This window comes from Danio rerio, chromosome 10, assembly GCF_049306965.1.
Source record: "Danio rerio strain Tuebingen ecotype United States chromosome 10, GRCz12tu, whole genome shotgun sequence".
NCBI classification, from domain to species: Eukaryota; Metazoa; Chordata; class Actinopteri; order Cypriniformes; family Danionidae; genus Danio; species Danio rerio.
The window spans coordinates 21876479-21895907 of record NC_133185.1 but is presented as its reverse complement, the minus strand read 5'-3'; the positions used below and the strand labels follow the sequence as shown (position 1 = coordinate 21895907).

Here is a 19429-nt window from a genome sequence, read left to right as displayed (position 1 = left end):
TTACATTTAGTCATTTAGCAGACGCTTTTATCCAAAGCGACTTACAAATGAGGACAAGGAAGCAATTTACACAACTAAGAGCAACAATAAATAAGTGCTATAGGCAAGTTTCAGGTCTGTAAAGTCTAAGAAGGGAAGTATTAGTAGTATTAGAATTTTTTTTTTTTTTTTTGTACAGTTATTGCTTATCCACACATAAACATTTTACATCTAGGTTTCCAAAAATGTCTAAACAATTTTGGGGTTAAAATACATTAAGTATTCATCATAATATGCCATTTTTCATGACTGTAAGACATAAAAATGATTGAACATGACATTTTCTGTTGTGTAACTGTGGTGTGTTGTATTTTGCATTTTACCTGCACACTAACGGCTATGAGCAGGCAGGTCTGTGCCAGCAGGGCGAAGGATTGATAATCCGCAATGTCTTTCCCATCATCTCTGACGGTGTCCCACATGGCAGCCCATGGGACGAAGAAGAGGATGAGTGAACTGTAGCAGCTGTGCAGCAGGATCTTAGCAAAAGCCATCTTACTGAAATACTGGTTCATCTGACCCGGTGCATACAGCTGAGGATACTGGAAACTCCAGCGATCGTTCACATCCTGCAGAAAAAAACACACTCCGCAGTGAACACTAGTTTATGATGATGATAAATGTTGCATGTTTATGCAACAGTGCCTTGATGACATACCTGATCAAAGAGACTGATGCCAAGGACTGGTAAGGCCGTATACACCAAGTTATAGAGCGTAATGTACCACTCATCATAGACAGTCTATGGAGGAAGCAGATTTTTAAAAGAAATAATATCTACATCATTCGTATAATTGTTTTTCGTTTTTGCCAGACTGTAAAAATATATATGACTTTATAAACATTAATGTCAAATTGTTTTGCCGATAATTAAAATCATTTAAAAAATATAATTAATTATCTAGTGATTAAAATCTCTGGTTATAAACATAATCTACTTGTATTGCTTAATCTGTAATTAATGTACATAATTAAGAACAATGAAATAATAAATTAATATATTTTAATATATATATATATATATATATATATAACAATTTGAATATAAAATGAATATATATAAAAATATACATTTAAAATATGTGTTAGCCTACCATTATTTCAAACATTATCTTTAAAAATATCAAACATTGTACACAATATTGCCCAATTTAAATACATCTGTCAGCATTCACAAGTATCTGTAAATTCTGGATCTAAAGAAAACCAGAGTGTAAATTGCACTACATACTTTACATTGACAGGTCTTGATAATCTCCAATTGAGGAAATATCATGCGATTAATCTGTCTGTTCTATCACTAAAATATACATCCAAACAATGATATGCCAAGGTTTCATCTCACCTGTGCAGAGAAGCCACAGAAGAAGGCGTACCAGAAGTGGACAAAGGTGAAGGTGAAGTTCTTGTAGAAGAAGTAGCGCAGAAACGTGCACATGCGCAGATATGACCAGCGGCCGTGAACCAACAGGAGACGTTGGAGGTAACGAAACTGTGCGAAGGAGAAGTCACTGGACAGAACCGCCTGCATGCCCTCCTGCCCGCTAATGCCAACACCAATGTGGGCAGCTGTAGGTCAGAAGTTGAAAAATTACCCTAAAATCAGACAGCCTGGCAAATTAATTTAGGGTTTCCATTTCACAAATCACCAACTATTATCAGGGTTTTACTGTAGTAAACCTAACAGGAACAATTGGGAGAAATGTGAGATATTTATATTTAATAAAACAAACAGTTCTTGATTTTTAATGCTTTGAATAAATGATCATTCGGGGTTGTTGTAAAGTACTCTACAAACATACAAGTGTGACCATCAACAATTTTATTTGTTTAGGGTTTGTCTGTTTTTTTGCTATGCACATTCAATAACCATTTAAAAAAATTATATTGTGCCTAAAAACCCACCTAGCTATTATTAAAGGGTTAGTTCACCCCAAAATGAAAATTATCCCATGATTTACTCATCCTCAAGGCATCCTATATATTTTCTATTTCTTGAGAGTGAACCACATGCACTGTTTAACAAGCACTGACAAGACAAACAAAACACTGTGCTGTCCAGCAGATGGCACTAATGCAACAAAAATGCACTTTAAAAGAAGAAGAAGAAAATGGAGGATACCAACAGAAGTTACACAAATCAGTTGACTAAGCTTTACTTTAAAAATTTTATATTTTTATAAATTACTTATATTTTTATATTACTTTAATATATCATTTAATTACAAAAACACATGGATTCACAAAAAAAAAAAAAAAACTCTATTCAAGCATGTGGAGCCGCATGGGACACTTTTTATAGATGAATTATTAGACTTCTTTTGGGCTGCTGCTAAAAATCAGCTTACCATTGCCATTCCAGAACTGGAAAAGCCCAAGGTAATATTTAAATGAACTTTATTTGAATTTAACTGAAATATGAATATGTACCTACAATTACTTAAGAGTGAGTAAATCATGGGAATATTTTTGGGTGAACCAACGCATTAGTATATTAAATGAGTAATAAAGTTTACTTAATAGTTGTTCATGTACTAAAAATATTAGGTTTTGGTTTTTCATAAAAAGGTCATAAAAAGCAGAGTTAGACTACTTTTTTTCACTTTGATAATGAAATTGTACAAATGTACAAAAGATGAGGCAGTTTTACTGATGTCATGGTTTTTGTTGATGAAAATACATTTATTTCTGGATCCTGACTCTCTCCAGTTACACTCAAGTCAAATTACTGTCAAATTTGCATTTCTAAAAGAAGGAAAACCTTGTAATGTTATAAATAGTTTATGTTAAGCACTGTACTGTACATTAACTGCTGGTGCCACCATCTGTAGAACTTAAGGTGCATTTCACTGCATGGTACAGAGCAGTTTGGCTCCCCTTTGGAGGCTTTTCCACAGCATTCTGTACCTAGTACCTGGTACTTTTTTTCTGTACCTTGTACATGGTACTTTAGTGGCACCGGTGCCAGTGCTCTTAGGAGCCCTGTGATCCTGATTGTTTCTTAAAAGTGCATGTAATCCAGATCATTGTTCGTCTTTCACACTCATATATTGTGAGAAACACTCACTTTTGATCATGCTGACATCATTGGCTCCATCTCCAATAGCGAGAGTCACAGCTTTCTTATGTTTCTTGACTAGTTCCACCACTTGAGCTTTCTGGAGTGGAGTGACCCTGCAGCAGATGACCGTTTGGCACATACACGCCGTCCGCAACAGCTCCACCTGCATATCCTTCTGCAGAGCGAACGCCTGGGCACAAAAAACGACATGTTCTTCAAATCAGCTATGGCTTGTTACTGAAGAACTTGAACAAGACAAGGATTGGATCTTAATTTCAGTTAATAAATCTAGGTAAGAAGTTTGTCATACCAGGCTGTGGCCGTTAATCACCAGTCCATATTCCCCATCAACTTTCTCATCTTCCACCACCTGAGATTTTTTACCTAGAAATCTGCTCTTCTCCATGGGCGGCTCATCCCCTGATTCTGGGGACATCTTTTTTCTGGCATTCCTGGACAAATGAGTGCAGTCATAGACTTACGACATACCAAGATATATAGATACCAAGGTATAGATGTATAGATACCAAGAAGTATAGCAGAATAGGGTCCACTTTCTTAAATAAAGTCCCGTGAAGTGCTTTCAAATATGAATTTTTATTTAATGATTGACATAATCATCTCAACCGAAACACAAAAGAGTGTGGGACAGTGTAGCTCCTCTCCTTTTTTAAAAACAGCCAATAGTTTTTAAATTATTAACTACAGTGATGAAACAATATTTTGTTTCATCACTGCTCTGCCAGCAGTGGTGCAAAGTAACAAATCACAAATGCTCAAATGACTGTCTCAGGAATGGTAATTTACTAAGTAGTTTTATAAATGCATACTTTTACCTTCTCTTTGAGTTCAATTTTAGTGCTGTATCTGTACTTTTACTCAACTAGTTTCCCTCAACCTGCAGTCACTACTTTATTATTTCTTGTCTATGGGGATTGACTTAATAGAAAAATCAGTCCTGCGATTCCCGTTCAGTCAAATCTCACATAGAAAGTAAATCGCATCATACTGAACATACATACTGATTTTTTGGGAAAGTAATGGTACTTTTACTTAAGTATGATTTTGTTTAAGTATGATTTTTGACAGTGGTTGAGCTCAAGTGCTTAAAATGAAAAGCAAATGAGAAGCTTCTTGAAGGAGGTGAGACAGATACTTGAGAGTATTTCATTAGTTATGATTAGGGCCAGACAGAATCTGCAGACATTTTTTGCTATTTCTGCGAATAAAAAAAATTATAAAAATTTATGCGGAATGATTTTAGAAGTTTCATAACTAAAAACTTAATATGTGAAATTAAAAAATATTCTTTTTTTACTTTTATTTAATGTTTATAATTCAAATCCAATTACGTTAGAAACCGTTGATCCGTTTAGGCGGAAGTGTTTATATCAGTTTTACATCTTCTAAACGTGAATTTTGTTACTGTTTTGGAGCACACTAGCTTATAAATATCTTAAAAACTGACAATGCTGATACAGATACATCTAAATTGTTTGTACATGCTTTTTCTATCTGAGGAACATCGCAAATCAGAAATATTGTTTTGAAGAAAGAGATGAAGATGCTTGTCCATGCCTTTATCTCTTCATGGTTGGATTATTGTAATGTTCTGTTTACTTGTCTAAACAAATCTACTATATATCGATGGCAATTTGTGCAGAATGCAGCGACGCAGTTTTAAACTAACGCCAGTAGGAGGTTACACATTACTCCTGTGCTTAAAGCACTTCACTGGCTTCCTATTAGTTTTAAATTAAATTTTAGAATTCTGGTAATTTACATATAGAGCTCTGTATGGTCAAGCACATCTTTATATTCAAGATCTTTTACGTAGTTCCTCATGTATTCGGTCTCTGAGGTCTTTTGGCAAAGACCTTTTAGCCATTCCCAGAACTTATCTTAAGACTAAAGGTGACTGTGACTTCTGTGTTCTGGCCCCAAGGCTCTGGAAATCTCTCCCTATAGCACTGAGAAATCTGGGATCAGTTGAACTTTTTAAAAAGCATTTAAAGAAACATATTTTTGGTCAATCTTCTAATTAACAGTATTAGTGTTTCTATACTTGGATTTTTAACTTGCTTTAATATGCTTTCTTTTATTGATATGTGTTCTTTTACCTGTTTTCTGTTTTTGTCTTATTGTAAAACACTTTGTGACTTAACGTTTGTGAAAGGTGCTATAACAATAAACCTTTACTCGCTTTACCTTTACTTAGAAAACATTTGAATTTTAATTTCATAGGACCAATAGAACTGAGTATCTTTGCTCTGCTGGCAAAGGAAACTTCTTTGCAAAAACACATTTTAAGTATGGTTACGTAAAGTACAAGAATATTTTTAAACATACATTAAGTAGTACATATACTAAAATTAGTGCACTAGTATTTTTTTCAAAACTGCTTGGATCTAAACTGGCCCACTATATAAAATTATATTTTAAGTATACTTCAAGTGTCAATTGTGAAATTGTTTAGTACTCACATAGATTTACTAATAGTTTACTAGTTGAATACTTGCAGTTTGAAGTATACTCTCAGTTAATGGTATACTGGAATAATACCTGCAGGTTTACTATAAGGTAAATTAACATCATACTTTTTCTTGCTTTTAGTGTTTTAATGGTGAATTGTAATTTGAAACTCGGCATAATACACCATTTTTTACATTTTGGGATATTCCCATTCAAGCAAATATCTTGGATATTTGGAGTTATCACAAATTGGACCACAGAGTACATAGACATTTCCTAAGGAGTACAGATCTTGTAAATGCAAATGTGATCCATTTGAAATTATTTAAGAGACAGAAAGAACCTTACACAAGCTCCTCTCGCACTTCCTCTGCTGTGTTGGCAGCCACTATGAAGATTTCTGTCATTTCCTCTCGTAGCATATTACAAGAATACCCAATGTTCTCAGCCGTCTCTGTGACAAATTAAAATGGTATACATGACGAAGACCAGGACCAAACCAGCTATGAGAAGCTACTGTTAGTGAATGAGTGAACCCACCTTGCTTGTCTCCAGTCAACACCCAAATCTTGATGTCAGCTTTGGCGAGCTGCTCAATAGTCTGTGGCACTCCATCTTGAAGTTTATCTTCAACAGCTGATGCACCAATAAGCTGAAAGCACACATAAAGCGTAAAAACAAATACTCAAGACGAGAAGGGATCCAAACACCTAGTAGTACTTTGGCATGTGTGGTGTTGACTTTACTATCAAATCCTTCTCGATTTCTTCATAAATAGCATCTAGCTTTTCCTCACGGTCTTCCAGTGCGATGCTGGCCTCATGGTGGCGCCGTCTCCATTCCGCAAACTTGTCTTCATCCAAGTCTTTATAGGCCAGAGCCAAAGTCCTCAGACCCTCTCCAGCATATTCCTGGGATTGAGAGAGGCAAACGTGTGTAATTGACAGAAAAACTCATGCAGTCCCACAGAAATTCAAGTGTAACTCACGTTGAGGTGTTCAGTGGTGACCTCCATGACTTTGGAACATGATGGATGCAGCCTCTCGTAGATAATTGTGTCAGCTCCTTTACAGTACAGCATCAGCTTGCCCTCTGGATTACGAACTAAAGCAGCACACATACACCAATAAATGTACAGTTGAAGTTAGAATTATTATTAGTCCACCTGTATATTTTATCCCCAATTTCTGCTTAACGGAGAAAAGATTTTTTCAACTCATTTCTAAACATAATAGTTGTAATAACTAATTTATAATAACTTATTTTATTTATGCCAGGATGACAGTACATAATATTTTACTAGATACTAGTAAATACTAGTATTCAGCTTAAAGTGACATTTAAAGGCTTAACTTGGACAACTAAGCAAGTTAGGGTAACTACTGTAGGCATGATATTGTAAATCGATGGTTTGTTCTGCAGACAATATGAAAAAAATATTTCTTAAAGTTCTTTTTAAAAAAAAATTAAAAACTGCTTTTATTCTAGCCAAAATAAAACAAATAAGACTTTCTCCAGAGGAAAGAATATTTAAGTACATACTGTGATAAATTCCTTGCTCTGTTAAACACACTGTTAACCCTTACTGTAGATTATGAAGTAAATAATTGTAAAATAGCCAGTGTTTAGCTGTAATGAAAGAAACAGTATTTTACTGTAAAAGGAGCAGGATTTGTATGAAATTCTTTAGTGCAAATGATAAATTACAGTAATTTACTTTACGTACACATTACAGGTAGTAACTGTGACAATAAAGGGCAAATTACTGTTCAACCATTACTGCCCCATCTACTCTGATGCTTTATGTTGCTAATTATCGAGACGTACATTTTAAAGGCAGAAAACAATGATTTAGGCATCACCAGACACTCCCACAGGCTGTCTTATTCTTAACAAAAAAGTTTTAGAAGTTTTAGTTTTCAGAAAATGCTGGCCCTTTAAGGGAGCCAGGTGTTTGATTTGTTTACTGCTGAGTGTGCTCTATTCTCTGTCTATCAGTCCAGATGTAGTCTAATATGTTTTAGGCTTTAAATAAGAATCTACAATAAGTAAGTAAAATGTGTTCAAATTAATTTTGAGGGTTTCTAAAATAAGGCTGTTTTTTAAGTTACTGTATATTGTTGCTATCTTGAACTGTGTACTTGAAAGCTACATTGATAGCTATTTAGCCTCTCCTCATATAACTTCTTACATTACTTTTGTTTAAGTATATTTATTTATTGGATATTGCATATTGTCATAATGTACAGATGCTAACAGTTTCATGTATCTTTCTGGCAAATAAGCAGATTTTATGCACATAAAAACCATTAAATTCTATCACCTTAGTAAGGTAACATGTGCACAGAAATCATCACAGGGAATCACAAAAATGTGATACACATAACCGTCCACACACAAAAGCTCCACTGTCAGGTCCCAGGTTGTGAGTTTGTTGCTAAGTATTTTTCAGAGCAGTGTTTCCACCTATGAATTTATATTAGAAACAATAAAAAAATTCGTTGTCATGAGATTTTTAAAGTAAATAAATAATAATTATAACAATATAAGATTGGATCCTTTGGATTTTCGGTGTTGCCGACTTTATTTTTGTTTTTTTTATAATTATTTAAAACTTTTTATTGAGAATTGACAGTATGTGCCTGTGTTTGACAAACATGTTTCTATCTATATCTTTATCTATGTGTTCTTTTCATATGCTTATTTTATAATTATTTAAAAAAATAAAATAATTATTTTGTGTTTTTTGCTGTTCAGTTTTTTTATGCATGGTTCGCATTGAGGAGAGAGTAACACATTTCACTGCAGCACTTTCTGTGTGTTTGTGTGTGTGTGTGTGTGTGTGTATTTTATTTATTGCATATGTGATTGTGATAAATGTTGGAAGTTGCTTTAAAAGTATGCTATATACCAGGGGTGCTCAATCCTGTTCCTGGAGATCTACCTTCCTGCAGATTTCAATTGCTACCTATATCAAACACACCTGAACCAATTAATTAGGACCTGAACACCACGTGATAATTACAGGCTGGTGTGTTTGATATGGGTAGCAAATGAAATCTGCAGGAACGTAGATCTCCAGGAACAGGATTGAGCACCCCTGCTATATACCATGGGGGTCAAACTCCAAGTTGCTGGAGAACTGCAGGGCAGCAGAGTTTAGTTCCCACCCTGCTTCAACATTACCTGTAGATTTCTAACGAGCCTTACTTAGTTTTATCAGGTGTGTTTAATTAGAGTTACAGATTAAAGTCCCGGTCACAATGCACTTTTCTCCCTATAGACTTCCATTCATACGCATGTGAATGCTGCAGACCTGGAATGCTAGCTTATGTGACAAATTTTAAAGTTTGCAGCATTGGAAAGTTCAAGCTTGGAGAACTCTGACCTGCGAAATCACATCATGTGATTGCTTGAGACTAATCATGATCAAACCATGACCTCTCTGAACAAAAATTATGGACCAGTCGCTTGCTTTTTCAATCTCTAATTATTTTGTTTAATCCCACTCCTTTTCGCAGTGCGTTAGTGTAACCACAGCCTTGCTGTGCAGACCTGTGGTTCTCAGTAATATGTAAGATGATATTTATATCTGCTGATTTGTTAATTTTGTTATACGTTTTGTTGTATATTTGTTTGCTGCCAAAACAATAAAATAAATGTCAATTTTAATGCCTTCTATTTTTAATAACAGGTAAGAATACTAATTAATTTTAGTAACACCTTGACATACTATTAATGTGTATGCAGTATAATGCTGTGAGTTGTAACACAACTCACATTAACTGTACACAACTGTACACAGTTTCCAGTTAGTTACCACTACTGCTCTATTACAGTAATTAACTGGCAACACTGTTGCCAGCTACTCACTGTGATGGTCCGGTTACAGTAAATAACTGGCAACACTGTTGCCAGCCACTCACTGTAATGGTTCAGTTACAGTAATTAACTGGCAACACTGTTGCCAGCCACTCACTGTAATGGTTCAGTTACAGTAATTAACTGGCAACACTGTTGCCAGTTACTTACTGTAACCAAACTTTTACAGTGAGTAGCTGGCAACAGTGTTGCCAGTGTTCTACTGTAAAAAAGCCTGGTAAGGTCTAACAGTGCATAATAAGGAAAATATTTGAAAAAGAAAAAAACTCACAGGAGGGTGAATAATTTTTACCTTAACTCTATATAAACAACCACTTCAAGACACATATTGTACTTCAGATTTTTGTACTGCTTTTTTGCTGTGATGGACAAAGCACACAAATCAAGTAGTTGAGTAAAAGTACAGATACCTTAATAGGGTTGGGCAATTAATCAAAATTGACATTCAGAACCTATAATCGATCAAATTTTTCCAGGTCAATTTTTTAAATGACTTTCCCCACTGCGTGTGGAGTCACGTCGAACGCACCGGTGTAGACTGGCGCAGCCTGCGCATACCCATGTACCTCTCAAAAAATTTTACTTTAATAAATAATCATAGATAACACATATAGTGTGTGTTTCCTTCAATTATTTTAAAATTAAGTAATGTAGCCTTCATTAAAAATATCTCACTAGTAACATAAGAATATTTACTGTAGGCTACAAGACTTGTTAAATAAATAAATAAAATAATCGTTCATTAATTGAATTCAAGTTAAAATGTTTATTTAATCGAGATTTTGGGCCAATTAGCCCAGCCCTGTACCTTGATGAAACATTACTCAAGTAAAAAGTACTCAATTCCAAAATTTTACTTGAGTCAAAGTTGTTGAGTTATTATGTACTTATTTGAAATAAAAAGTATAAAAAGGGAATGTTTATTTTTGCAAAAAAGCAAATACTATAATATTTTAACCTTACAGTACTATAGTAAATTGATTTGTTTTGGTAATTATACTGAAACATTGCTATAGTAATACATCAACTATTTTAATATAAACAATTTAGCCAATACTCTACTATTGAAGTGTGCTCCAGTATTTTTAAAGTTTATTAGTTCACTATTTAGTTACTGCTAAAATGACTAAAAACACTTAAAAATGTTAATAAACTGTTAGTTTACCGAAAATAAAAATTCTACAATCCTTTCCTCTCCATTCCACTTGTTTCCAACCTGTTTGAGAGTTTTTGAAAGAATGTTTTGATGAAAAAAGAAGATATTTGGAAGAATCTTGGAAACCAGTAACCATTGTCTTCCATACTATCTGTTTTTCCTACTCTGGGCGCCAGTGGTTACCAGTTTCCAACATTTTTCATTATATCTTAATTTGTATTAAAAAAAAAAATTAAAAGGTTTGGAACCAATTCATGGTGAGTAAACTAAAAGTAGGTTTTCATTTTTGGATGAACTATCCTTTCCTAGATAGCAAAATTCATGTGGCTCAAATCCGGCCCACACCAGACACTTACATCCGGCCCACATACCACATGGAATGATGGCACTTGGGCGGTCCACTCCTGTTTGCTATATCTGGGCCACAATTAAGCCATAGCAATATCACATATAAGCCAGAACTCAATGAAATAACCAGAGCTGACCCTATTCTGGGCCACAGTTTACTTTTATTCTGGCCCAGATCCGGAACAAGATTAGACTTGCTGGGTGTGGCAAAGTACAAAAATCCCAGCATGCATTGCAGTATAAATACATTGTATAGCTGTTTGATGCTCCAGTTTTCATTATTTGCTGTTGATTCTGCTGTTTATGTTGACGTTGTTGATTGTCACTTTTAGTATCCTTTTTTTGATGTTTGTGAGTTTTGTTCATTGTGTTAATTGTCACCGTTGTTAAGGTTCATATGCTGATTATTGATGTCTCTGTGAGCAGAAGTTGAACCATAGATTTTTTTTAGCTTATAAACCCTCATAATTATGTGGCATGCAAGCATGAAATACATTACTTCTGATAATGCATTAAACATTGGTTAACATCAGTAAACTATATTATTTAATCAAGGGTTGTGCCTCACTTAATTTTATTTATTTATTTTACTTGGCTTGTTTGCTGTAATGAACAAACCTTTCACGCTAAGTTCTTGAAAGGTACAGCATCCCAAAAGAAAATGTATATTAAGAGGTTCAGGGCTATGAGCCCAACTAAAGCAAACACTTTTCTTAATGATGGTGACTTTAGTCAATGTGGTCCACATATGTTTTAAGATAACTGCCATATCTTCTCTAGGCCACTTTAGGTTCACAGCCACATTAGCCAGAGCTAACTGTGCCAAATATTTGCCAAACGTGGCCCACATATGTTAGAAGATAACTGGGCCATATTTGCCATATCTTCTCTGGGCCACTATAGGCTCAAATCCACATTAGCCATAGCTTACTGTGCCAAATATTTGCCAAAAGTGGCCCACATATGTTTTAAGATAACTGGGCCACATTTTCCATCTTCTCTGGGCCACTATAGGCTAACGGCTGCATTAGCCAGAATTTACTGGGCCGAATATTTGCCAAAAGTGACACACACATGTCTTAAGATAACTGGGTCAATTTTGCACCTACATGTGTAAGCCACTTTAGGTTTAGAAAAAGATTACCCTTAAATGACTATGCCACATTTTTGCCAACTGTAGCCCACATTTGTCCTCCATCAGTTGGACCAAATTGATCATTTTCGACATGGGTCACATTAAGCTCACATTCAGATAACATTGCCCTAAATGGCCCATGTATGAATTTGAATATTTGAGCCCCCTTTGCCATTGTACAGGTGGGCCACTTCACATCATTTTGTCTGGACCGTAGGAATACCACCAGTGCCGCATAACTGCCTAAAGTGGTCCACATTCGTATGCAGTCTAGGTTAAGTGCTGTAATAAACACAACGGTCCCCCACTGTTTTTATCAGTATGCGGACCGCTCACAGACTTACCGATAACAGACATCCTCTTGCGGACGTTGTTGAAGTCCAGCACTGCAAGCAGCTCATAGGTGGTCTCTATACCCATTTCCACCACTGAGATGGTTTCTGGGGTACGAGCACGAAACACAAAGCCAAAATTTCTCGCTGCAGTGACCAAAGCCCCCTCATCTGGAGACTGGGCCTGATAAAACAGATCTCCTGTGGAGAAAGCCAGAGATGCTGTAAAATATGCATGAACTTATACAATAAGTATACAATATGCATGAATATCCGATAAGTTTTCAACAGCTACATTTAAAGTAATCTATTATTATTAACAATATGTGAGTGGAAATTATCTTCAAGCTCGGTTTACTCATGCTTAGTTGAGCTTTCTCATGATTGTAAGGCAACACATAATCTTTGTTTTAACAAAAAAAAAAAGCAAGTTATTTTTTAACATGCTAGACAAACCTTGAATGTGTGTGATGTTTTTAAAACATATTAACATTTGAGTAGACACTGCCACCTAACGGTCTAACCTGACACTTGCAATGACATGTTGTTTCTAATCTCTAATAAATGAACAAATACTATCAGTACATAGCATACAGTACCTGGTTAATAGCATAACTGATATGCACATTACAAATAAAACATGTTGCTATTATTATTATCATCATCATCATCATTATCATCATCACTGTGTATATACAATGTCGATTTTGGATTAAAACATTTTATTAAACTTTGTGCAAGTATAACAATTATTTTAATTTTTATTATATTCTATAATTGATGTCTACACTTTTTACCCTTTTTAAAGATTGCATTTACAGAAACATTTTGGGATTGGTAAATTTTAAATGAATGCTTTTAAAAATTCATAGTGTTTTAAAACATATTACACAAAAATATTAAAGAATTAGTCCATCCCAAAAATGAAAATGTACTCACTATTTATTCTTTTTCAACTGATTCTAAACTTTGAGTTTATTTTTTTTCTCTGTTGAACAAAAAATATGATTTTTTGAAGAATGTTCAAAACTGGTAGCCATTGATTTCCATAAAAGGAAACATATGCAAATGATATACAAAATACCAATTTTGGTGTTGAACAGAATACAGAAACCCCAAAATATTAGGGGCAGGCAGAGGTGTGTAAATGATGGCAGAATCTTTATTTTGGGAGATCAGTCCATTTAAGAAGTACAACTATTGAAATAAAAACGAATCCTAATGCACAACACCCATACTTTTAAATGCCAATGTGCGTGAACAATATAATTAGGAAAAAATATTCCATAAAAAATCTAAACTGCTTTGCTTGATTCATTGTATTCTGATTATGAACATACTCTGAATAGTTAAAAGTGCTGTGGCACAAGATGGCACTGACCCTGTGTTTTCTCCTCAGGCATGACCGTGTGGCACAGCGCCAGCAGACGGAAGAAGGCATGGACCTCTGGAGAACCCAACTTCACTGCTTCCACCAGCTTATGGTCATGGAAAAAAAACTTTGGGTCAGCAAGTAAATTCCAGGAGAAATCCACCTTTTCTGTCTTCTGTAAATGAGAATGGAAATGGAAAGAATGAGTAAAAAAGTAAAGAGATTCAGTTTTTAATTCTAGAGTAACATTGACATTCAGTTCAACTTAAAAAACAAAACACATCCAGGACAAGTACGATTTTTAATTATATTTACATTTCTGCTTACAATTGACCAGGTCTGCATTTATTTGATCTAAAGTACGGTAAAAACTCTAAAATTGTAGAATATTACTGTAGTGTAAAAATAAGTTTTCTAGCTGAATGTTGTTTCAAATGTCATGTATGTCTTTGATTTAGAGTCAATACTTCAGTCTTCAGGGTCACATAATCTGCTGCTTCATATTTTTGTGGAAACTTTGATAAAAAGATTTGATTTAAATGCTGTTATGTTGAACAAGTAAAATGTATCAGTTTCCACAAAACTATTAACATTGATGATTATAAAAATCTTGATTAATGAATGAGTGCCAATAATAATGGATCATAATAAAACCTTAAATCAGCATATTATAATGATTTCTGAAGAATTATGTGACACTGAAAGCTTTGAATCACAGGAATAAACATAATTTTAAACTACATTCAATTAGAAATTTGAGAATTTAAATGATATTTCAAAATTATTGTATTTTTTTTATCAAATAAATGCAGCCTTGGTGAACAGACATGCTTATTAAAAAAATACTAATCTTAAGCTTTTGACTGGTACTATAGACAGTATACAGTCAGTGTGTTGACCACTGACCTCAGTGACTTCAACCCTTTGTCCAGCAAAGTCCACAACCTCACCTGAGGAATGTAGAAGCAAGTGAAGTTACACCCTTTACTTGAATATGTTGAATATATGACACGTGTTTGAGCTCTTACCGTATGATTTGCCATTGATGGAGCACCTGTTGAAGGTCATGATGTTCTGGGTCAATGTTCCTGTCTTATCAGAGAAGATATATTTGATCTGACCCAGCTCCTCGTTCAGTGTGGTCGTCCTGGCCTGCGCTGGGGTGTCACTCTTCACATGGTACATTTTACGGTCCCAGTCGATGAAGTAGCTGTTGCCCAAACGAAGAATCTCCACACTATCGAAAAGGCAAAAAAGGCATTTCATACGGGGCCTAACTTTACTTTTTTTTTTGCATTGAAGTTAAAAGAAACATAATATGCCGATTTTTACAAGATGTAAAATCTCATTTCTGATGTCCCTGGAGTGTGTACGCGAAGTTTCAGCACAATTTTTAAATAACTTTTTGAAACTGCTTTTTTTATGCTGTGTTCACACCAGATGCGGCACACACAAATAAATTGCGCTATTCATTTGCACGTCCAATTCGCTTCATTCGCACGTCAAATTAACTTCACAATGAATGCGAATTTGTGTCATGGGCTTCTGTCAGCCTGGTGACTCTAGCTTCATGGCTAAATGGCTGACATGGATATTTTTGAGAGAAAGCTGTGTGTATGTGGTTTAAGAAGGCTGAAAAACAGCTTATATTTGTTCGGTGCCGTGTCAGAGTCCACTAGATTCTTTCAGAGGTGCACCCAGCTCTGTGAGCCAATCAACTCCTCCAGAAACTATATCTGGATGATGGAGGCTTTAGCGGTGCATCTGACTTAGCCGAGCCCAGTTAATGAGCTGAGTACGATGTAGGAAAGAGGATTTTTCCAACAGCAACCGGGACACCAACAACCGACACTGTGTCATAATCACACTCCTACAAAAGAAAGCTCCTAATTGGTTAACGTGGCGTGAATGTCCGCTAAAGTTCTAATTTTCCAACTCGAGCGTAAAGCGTGTCAAAGAATCAAACACGCAAACTTGAGCTGCATCATTTGCACCGCCTTATTCGCGTAAATCACGCGACAGGATGACTATTCGCATCTTTGTATGGATTTAACATGTAAATCACTCACGCTTGACGCTTCATCTGCATCTAGTGTGAAGGCAGCATGAGGCTTTTACCCAAATTGTGCCATTTTGATGACTGTCGCTTTATATTCAAATGAGATTGTGCTCTTTTTCAAAAAAGGGTGGTGCTACAAACGTCTATGTGTCAGCATAGTGTCAGATTCAAAACAGGACTCACATTGTCGTTGTGAAAAACTAAAAATGTCAAAATAGGTGACTCAGAATAAGTTTATCTATAGAGACTACAGTATTCATTTGTGCATAATAAAACTCCACATTTAAAATGCCTATATAATCCCACATTTAAAATTATCTTTGCAAGGTAGGGTGCAAATCTAATGGTTGATGGCTGTTTCGCACTCAGGGTTGTCAATGCTAATATGGGAGAGATTGTCACTAATGGGTGGGGCTTTCCACCTCTAATGACATGTAAAAAGGCAGTTTTTCAATCTAAGTGTTATTGCAGACTGTTTTTATCAAGTGGGATTATGTATATGTATATGATTATGTAATAATCATTTTTTACCATTAAAGGCTGGCGACATTCAGACATTCTTTTGTTTAAACCTTATAAAAGTGATTTTTGCATAATAAGCCCCCTTTAATAATTGAAAAAGCACAAAAAGGGTGATTCAGAATTAGTTCTGACCTGACATAGAGAGAGATTGGCACGACAGTGTTAAGGATGATGACGTAAGACCAAAAGGTGAGAAACGCTGAGAGAGACGCATTTGCCCCATCAGCCCTGGGCAGAAAAACAATGAAGGAATTGCCTTCCTGATATTCCCAGATGGCGTTCCCGATAGACAGGATGGTGCACATGAAGGCCAGAAAACCAAAAATCTACCAAACAGAAGGACAGAATGTGAAATTAGTTTTATTACTCTTCAGACATTTAATGAACATACAGTACATACAGAACATACTCAAATGTACTCACAAACAACACCAGGACGTTCATGAGATGATCAATGCTGGTCCTCTTAAAGATGGATTTACCAGAGTTCTGCATAAGCTTTGTGTCTGGACCTAGGTGGACACAGGTGTTAAACTTAATTATAATCAAAGAAAATCTGAATACAAGATTTAGCTTAGTTTGGAACAATTAAGATCTTTATCATTTTTTTTTTAATTCTCTTCAGCTCACTGAGGCTGCACTTAATCAAAACAGTAATATTGTTATATATTATTACTTTACTCATTTTGATCAATATTTTTATACATAGTCTTCAATGCCACGTGATGCTTCAGCAATCACTTGAATATGTTGATTTTCTGTTAAAGAAGCATTTCATATTGTTACTGATTTTTATCGATATGAAAATATGCAATGTTTCTGTGGAAAACCTGAAGGACACAATCTATTCAACAAAATGCCTTACAGTAAAGGTATTTGTAATATTACAAATTAAAAAAAATAAGAACAGTTTGAACAGAGAATTTGAGAAACTTAAAATTTAGGGCAACCAGCTGCAAAGAAATTTTGACTTTATTAAGTTTCAGTGGTTGAAGTTGTGCCAAATAATTTTTGTAAGTTGACTGAAAAGGCCGTTTTAAGTCAAGTATACTTTATGGGATAATTTGGCACAAAAATATGTCCACCAAACTTACAATTTTAAACTGAGTTAACAATTTGTAAGTTATATTTTTTAAAGTGTATTGAAAATCATGATCATAAAGTTTATGCCTATGTCTAATCTTTTATAAATATTGGTGTCTGATACAAAGCATCTCCAGAGACTATGTCGAATAAGATGATTTTGTAGATTTGCTTTGATGTGTGACATGATTAAACTGTGTTCAGAAACTGTTATAGAATGAAAGTTTTCTGTCACACTTTATTGTACAATTCATGCTGATAACACTGACTAAGACTTTTTGCTCAAAAACATCTAATTATTATGCTTGATTGACAGTTAATAAGGTAGGCCTACTTTAATTTACTATTTAAAACCTGGAATCTGATAGAATCAAAATAGAGAAAAATCCCTTCTAAAGTAGCCCAAATTCAGTTATTAGCAATGAAGATCATCAGTCAAAAATCTAATTTATATATATTTACAATAAGAAGTTTAGAAAATGTCTTCATGGAACATAATCTGTATTTAATGTAAAAATAATTCTGCGCATAAAAGAAAAATTCATGATCTTGTGTATAAAATGTATCAGAGGCAATTCATACAAACATACTGTACTCATGCACCAACAGAAGTCGCTGAGACTTTTACTTTAGTGTGAATATTGAGTAGGGGTGAGGATGATTTCTTTTTGTGCATCATATTGTGGCTAAAATCGTCAAAATGACGTCAACAGAAGAACCGCTACTTTAAACAATGAAGCAAATGGTCAGACTTTGATTAAAGATTACCAAAAATAAAAATAAAAAACCACCACAAGATCAACTTGCAGTGATTAATTGTTCACTTATAGGATAACAATATGTGCTAGCAAAATGTTTGGTCCAAAAAGTTTTGTGGGTAGTGTCACACATGGTTTACATTTCAGCATTGTTACAGACCTCCAAACAGCACCAGGCCGAAGCACCACTCTGTGTTTCTGAGTGTACATCCTCTCAGTAGAATTCTCTCATTGTCCAGAGCAAACGTCTCTCCTCCCACCACCAGCGTCCCTGTGAACTTATCCAGACGATTGTTTGGAGGCTCACAACGCACCTCACCTGAGGAACATTCACATTTCACTTATTTAATACAGACAGCAAAAACAATTATGCCTTAATTTAAAAACTTGTTTTTACAGTCTTTTTTACTGTTGTTCTCTTTCATTGCAGATGCATTATTATGATGGTCTCACCCTTGAATGCTGCCAGTCTCTGGATGTCATTGCACAGCTCTCCTGTGAGCGTCAGAGCCTGTTTCACCTTCAGGTTTGTTTCTCTGTGGAATAGAGAGACAAACGATGACGCTGATGCACTGTTATTTAGCATGAATTATGTGTTTACATGAACATTGCTCAGTTACTGACCCGTCCAGCTCAGCTGTCTCAATGTAGATGAGGTTCAGAGGTTCACTGCTAGACAGCAACAACAGATCAGCCTAGAAAACAAATATACATTAATTTATGCAGTTAATTATACTGTACAACTATTAATCTTGTATTCTGCACTGTGGAAATCTAAGAACTGCAGTAAAATAACAATAAAAAAATCGAAATATTATATTATATTATATTATATTATATTATATTATATTATATTATATTATATTATATTATATTATATTATATTATATTATAATGAAGCAACCTATTGTATTATTATTATTCATTCATCCATTCATTCATTTTCTTTTCGGCTTAATCCCTTTATTATTCTGGGGTTGCCACAGGGGAATGAACCACCAACTTATACAGCATATGTTTTACGCAGCAGATGCTCTTTCAGCTGCAACCCATCTCTGGAAAATATTATTATTATTATTTCAGTGTAATTTAGTGTTATTTTATATTATTTAATATTCATATTTTTACTTTATTTGTATATTTTAGTCTCAGTAATTTTGTTATCTGTTTTTGTAAATTCCTAAAGTCTTAATTTAAAATAAATCTGTAT

At 34.7% G+C, this 19429-nt stretch overlaps 1 protein-coding gene across 1 annotated transcript in view; it reads right to left on the bottom strand.

Annotated features, from left to right (window-relative positions):
- The window catches only part of atp8b5b (ATPase phospholipid transporting 8B5b), a 36314-nt gene that overhangs the window by 9465 nt on the left and 7420 nt on the right, over nucleotides 1-19429 (bottom strand). The window contains exons 8-25 of the mRNA XM_686811.8: nucleotides 18844-18914; nucleotides 18673-18755; nucleotides 18380-18538; nucleotides 16802-16890; nucleotides 16511-16704; nucleotides 14826-15034; nucleotides 14704-14747; nucleotides 13807-13972; nucleotides 12438-12626; nucleotides 6561-6676; nucleotides 6319-6483; nucleotides 6113-6224; nucleotides 5921-6026; nucleotides 3411-3552; nucleotides 3107-3290; nucleotides 1385-1608; nucleotides 698-781; nucleotides 363-608 (exon numbers count right to left, since the gene is read on the bottom strand). Of these exons, the coding sequence (XP_691903.2) occupies nucleotides 363-608; nucleotides 698-781; nucleotides 1385-1608; nucleotides 3107-3290; nucleotides 3411-3552; nucleotides 5921-6026; nucleotides 6113-6224; nucleotides 6319-6483; nucleotides 6561-6676; nucleotides 12438-12626; nucleotides 13807-13972; nucleotides 14704-14747; nucleotides 14826-15034; nucleotides 16511-16704; nucleotides 16802-16890; nucleotides 18380-18538; nucleotides 18673-18755; nucleotides 18844-18914 (2583 nt within the window). The remainder of the gene's footprint in view (nucleotides 1-362; nucleotides 609-697; nucleotides 782-1384; nucleotides 1609-3106; nucleotides 3291-3410; nucleotides 3553-5920; nucleotides 6027-6112; nucleotides 6225-6318; nucleotides 6484-6560; nucleotides 6677-12437; nucleotides 12627-13806; nucleotides 13973-14703; nucleotides 14748-14825; nucleotides 15035-16510; nucleotides 16705-16801; nucleotides 16891-18379; nucleotides 18539-18672; nucleotides 18756-18843; nucleotides 18915-19429) is intronic.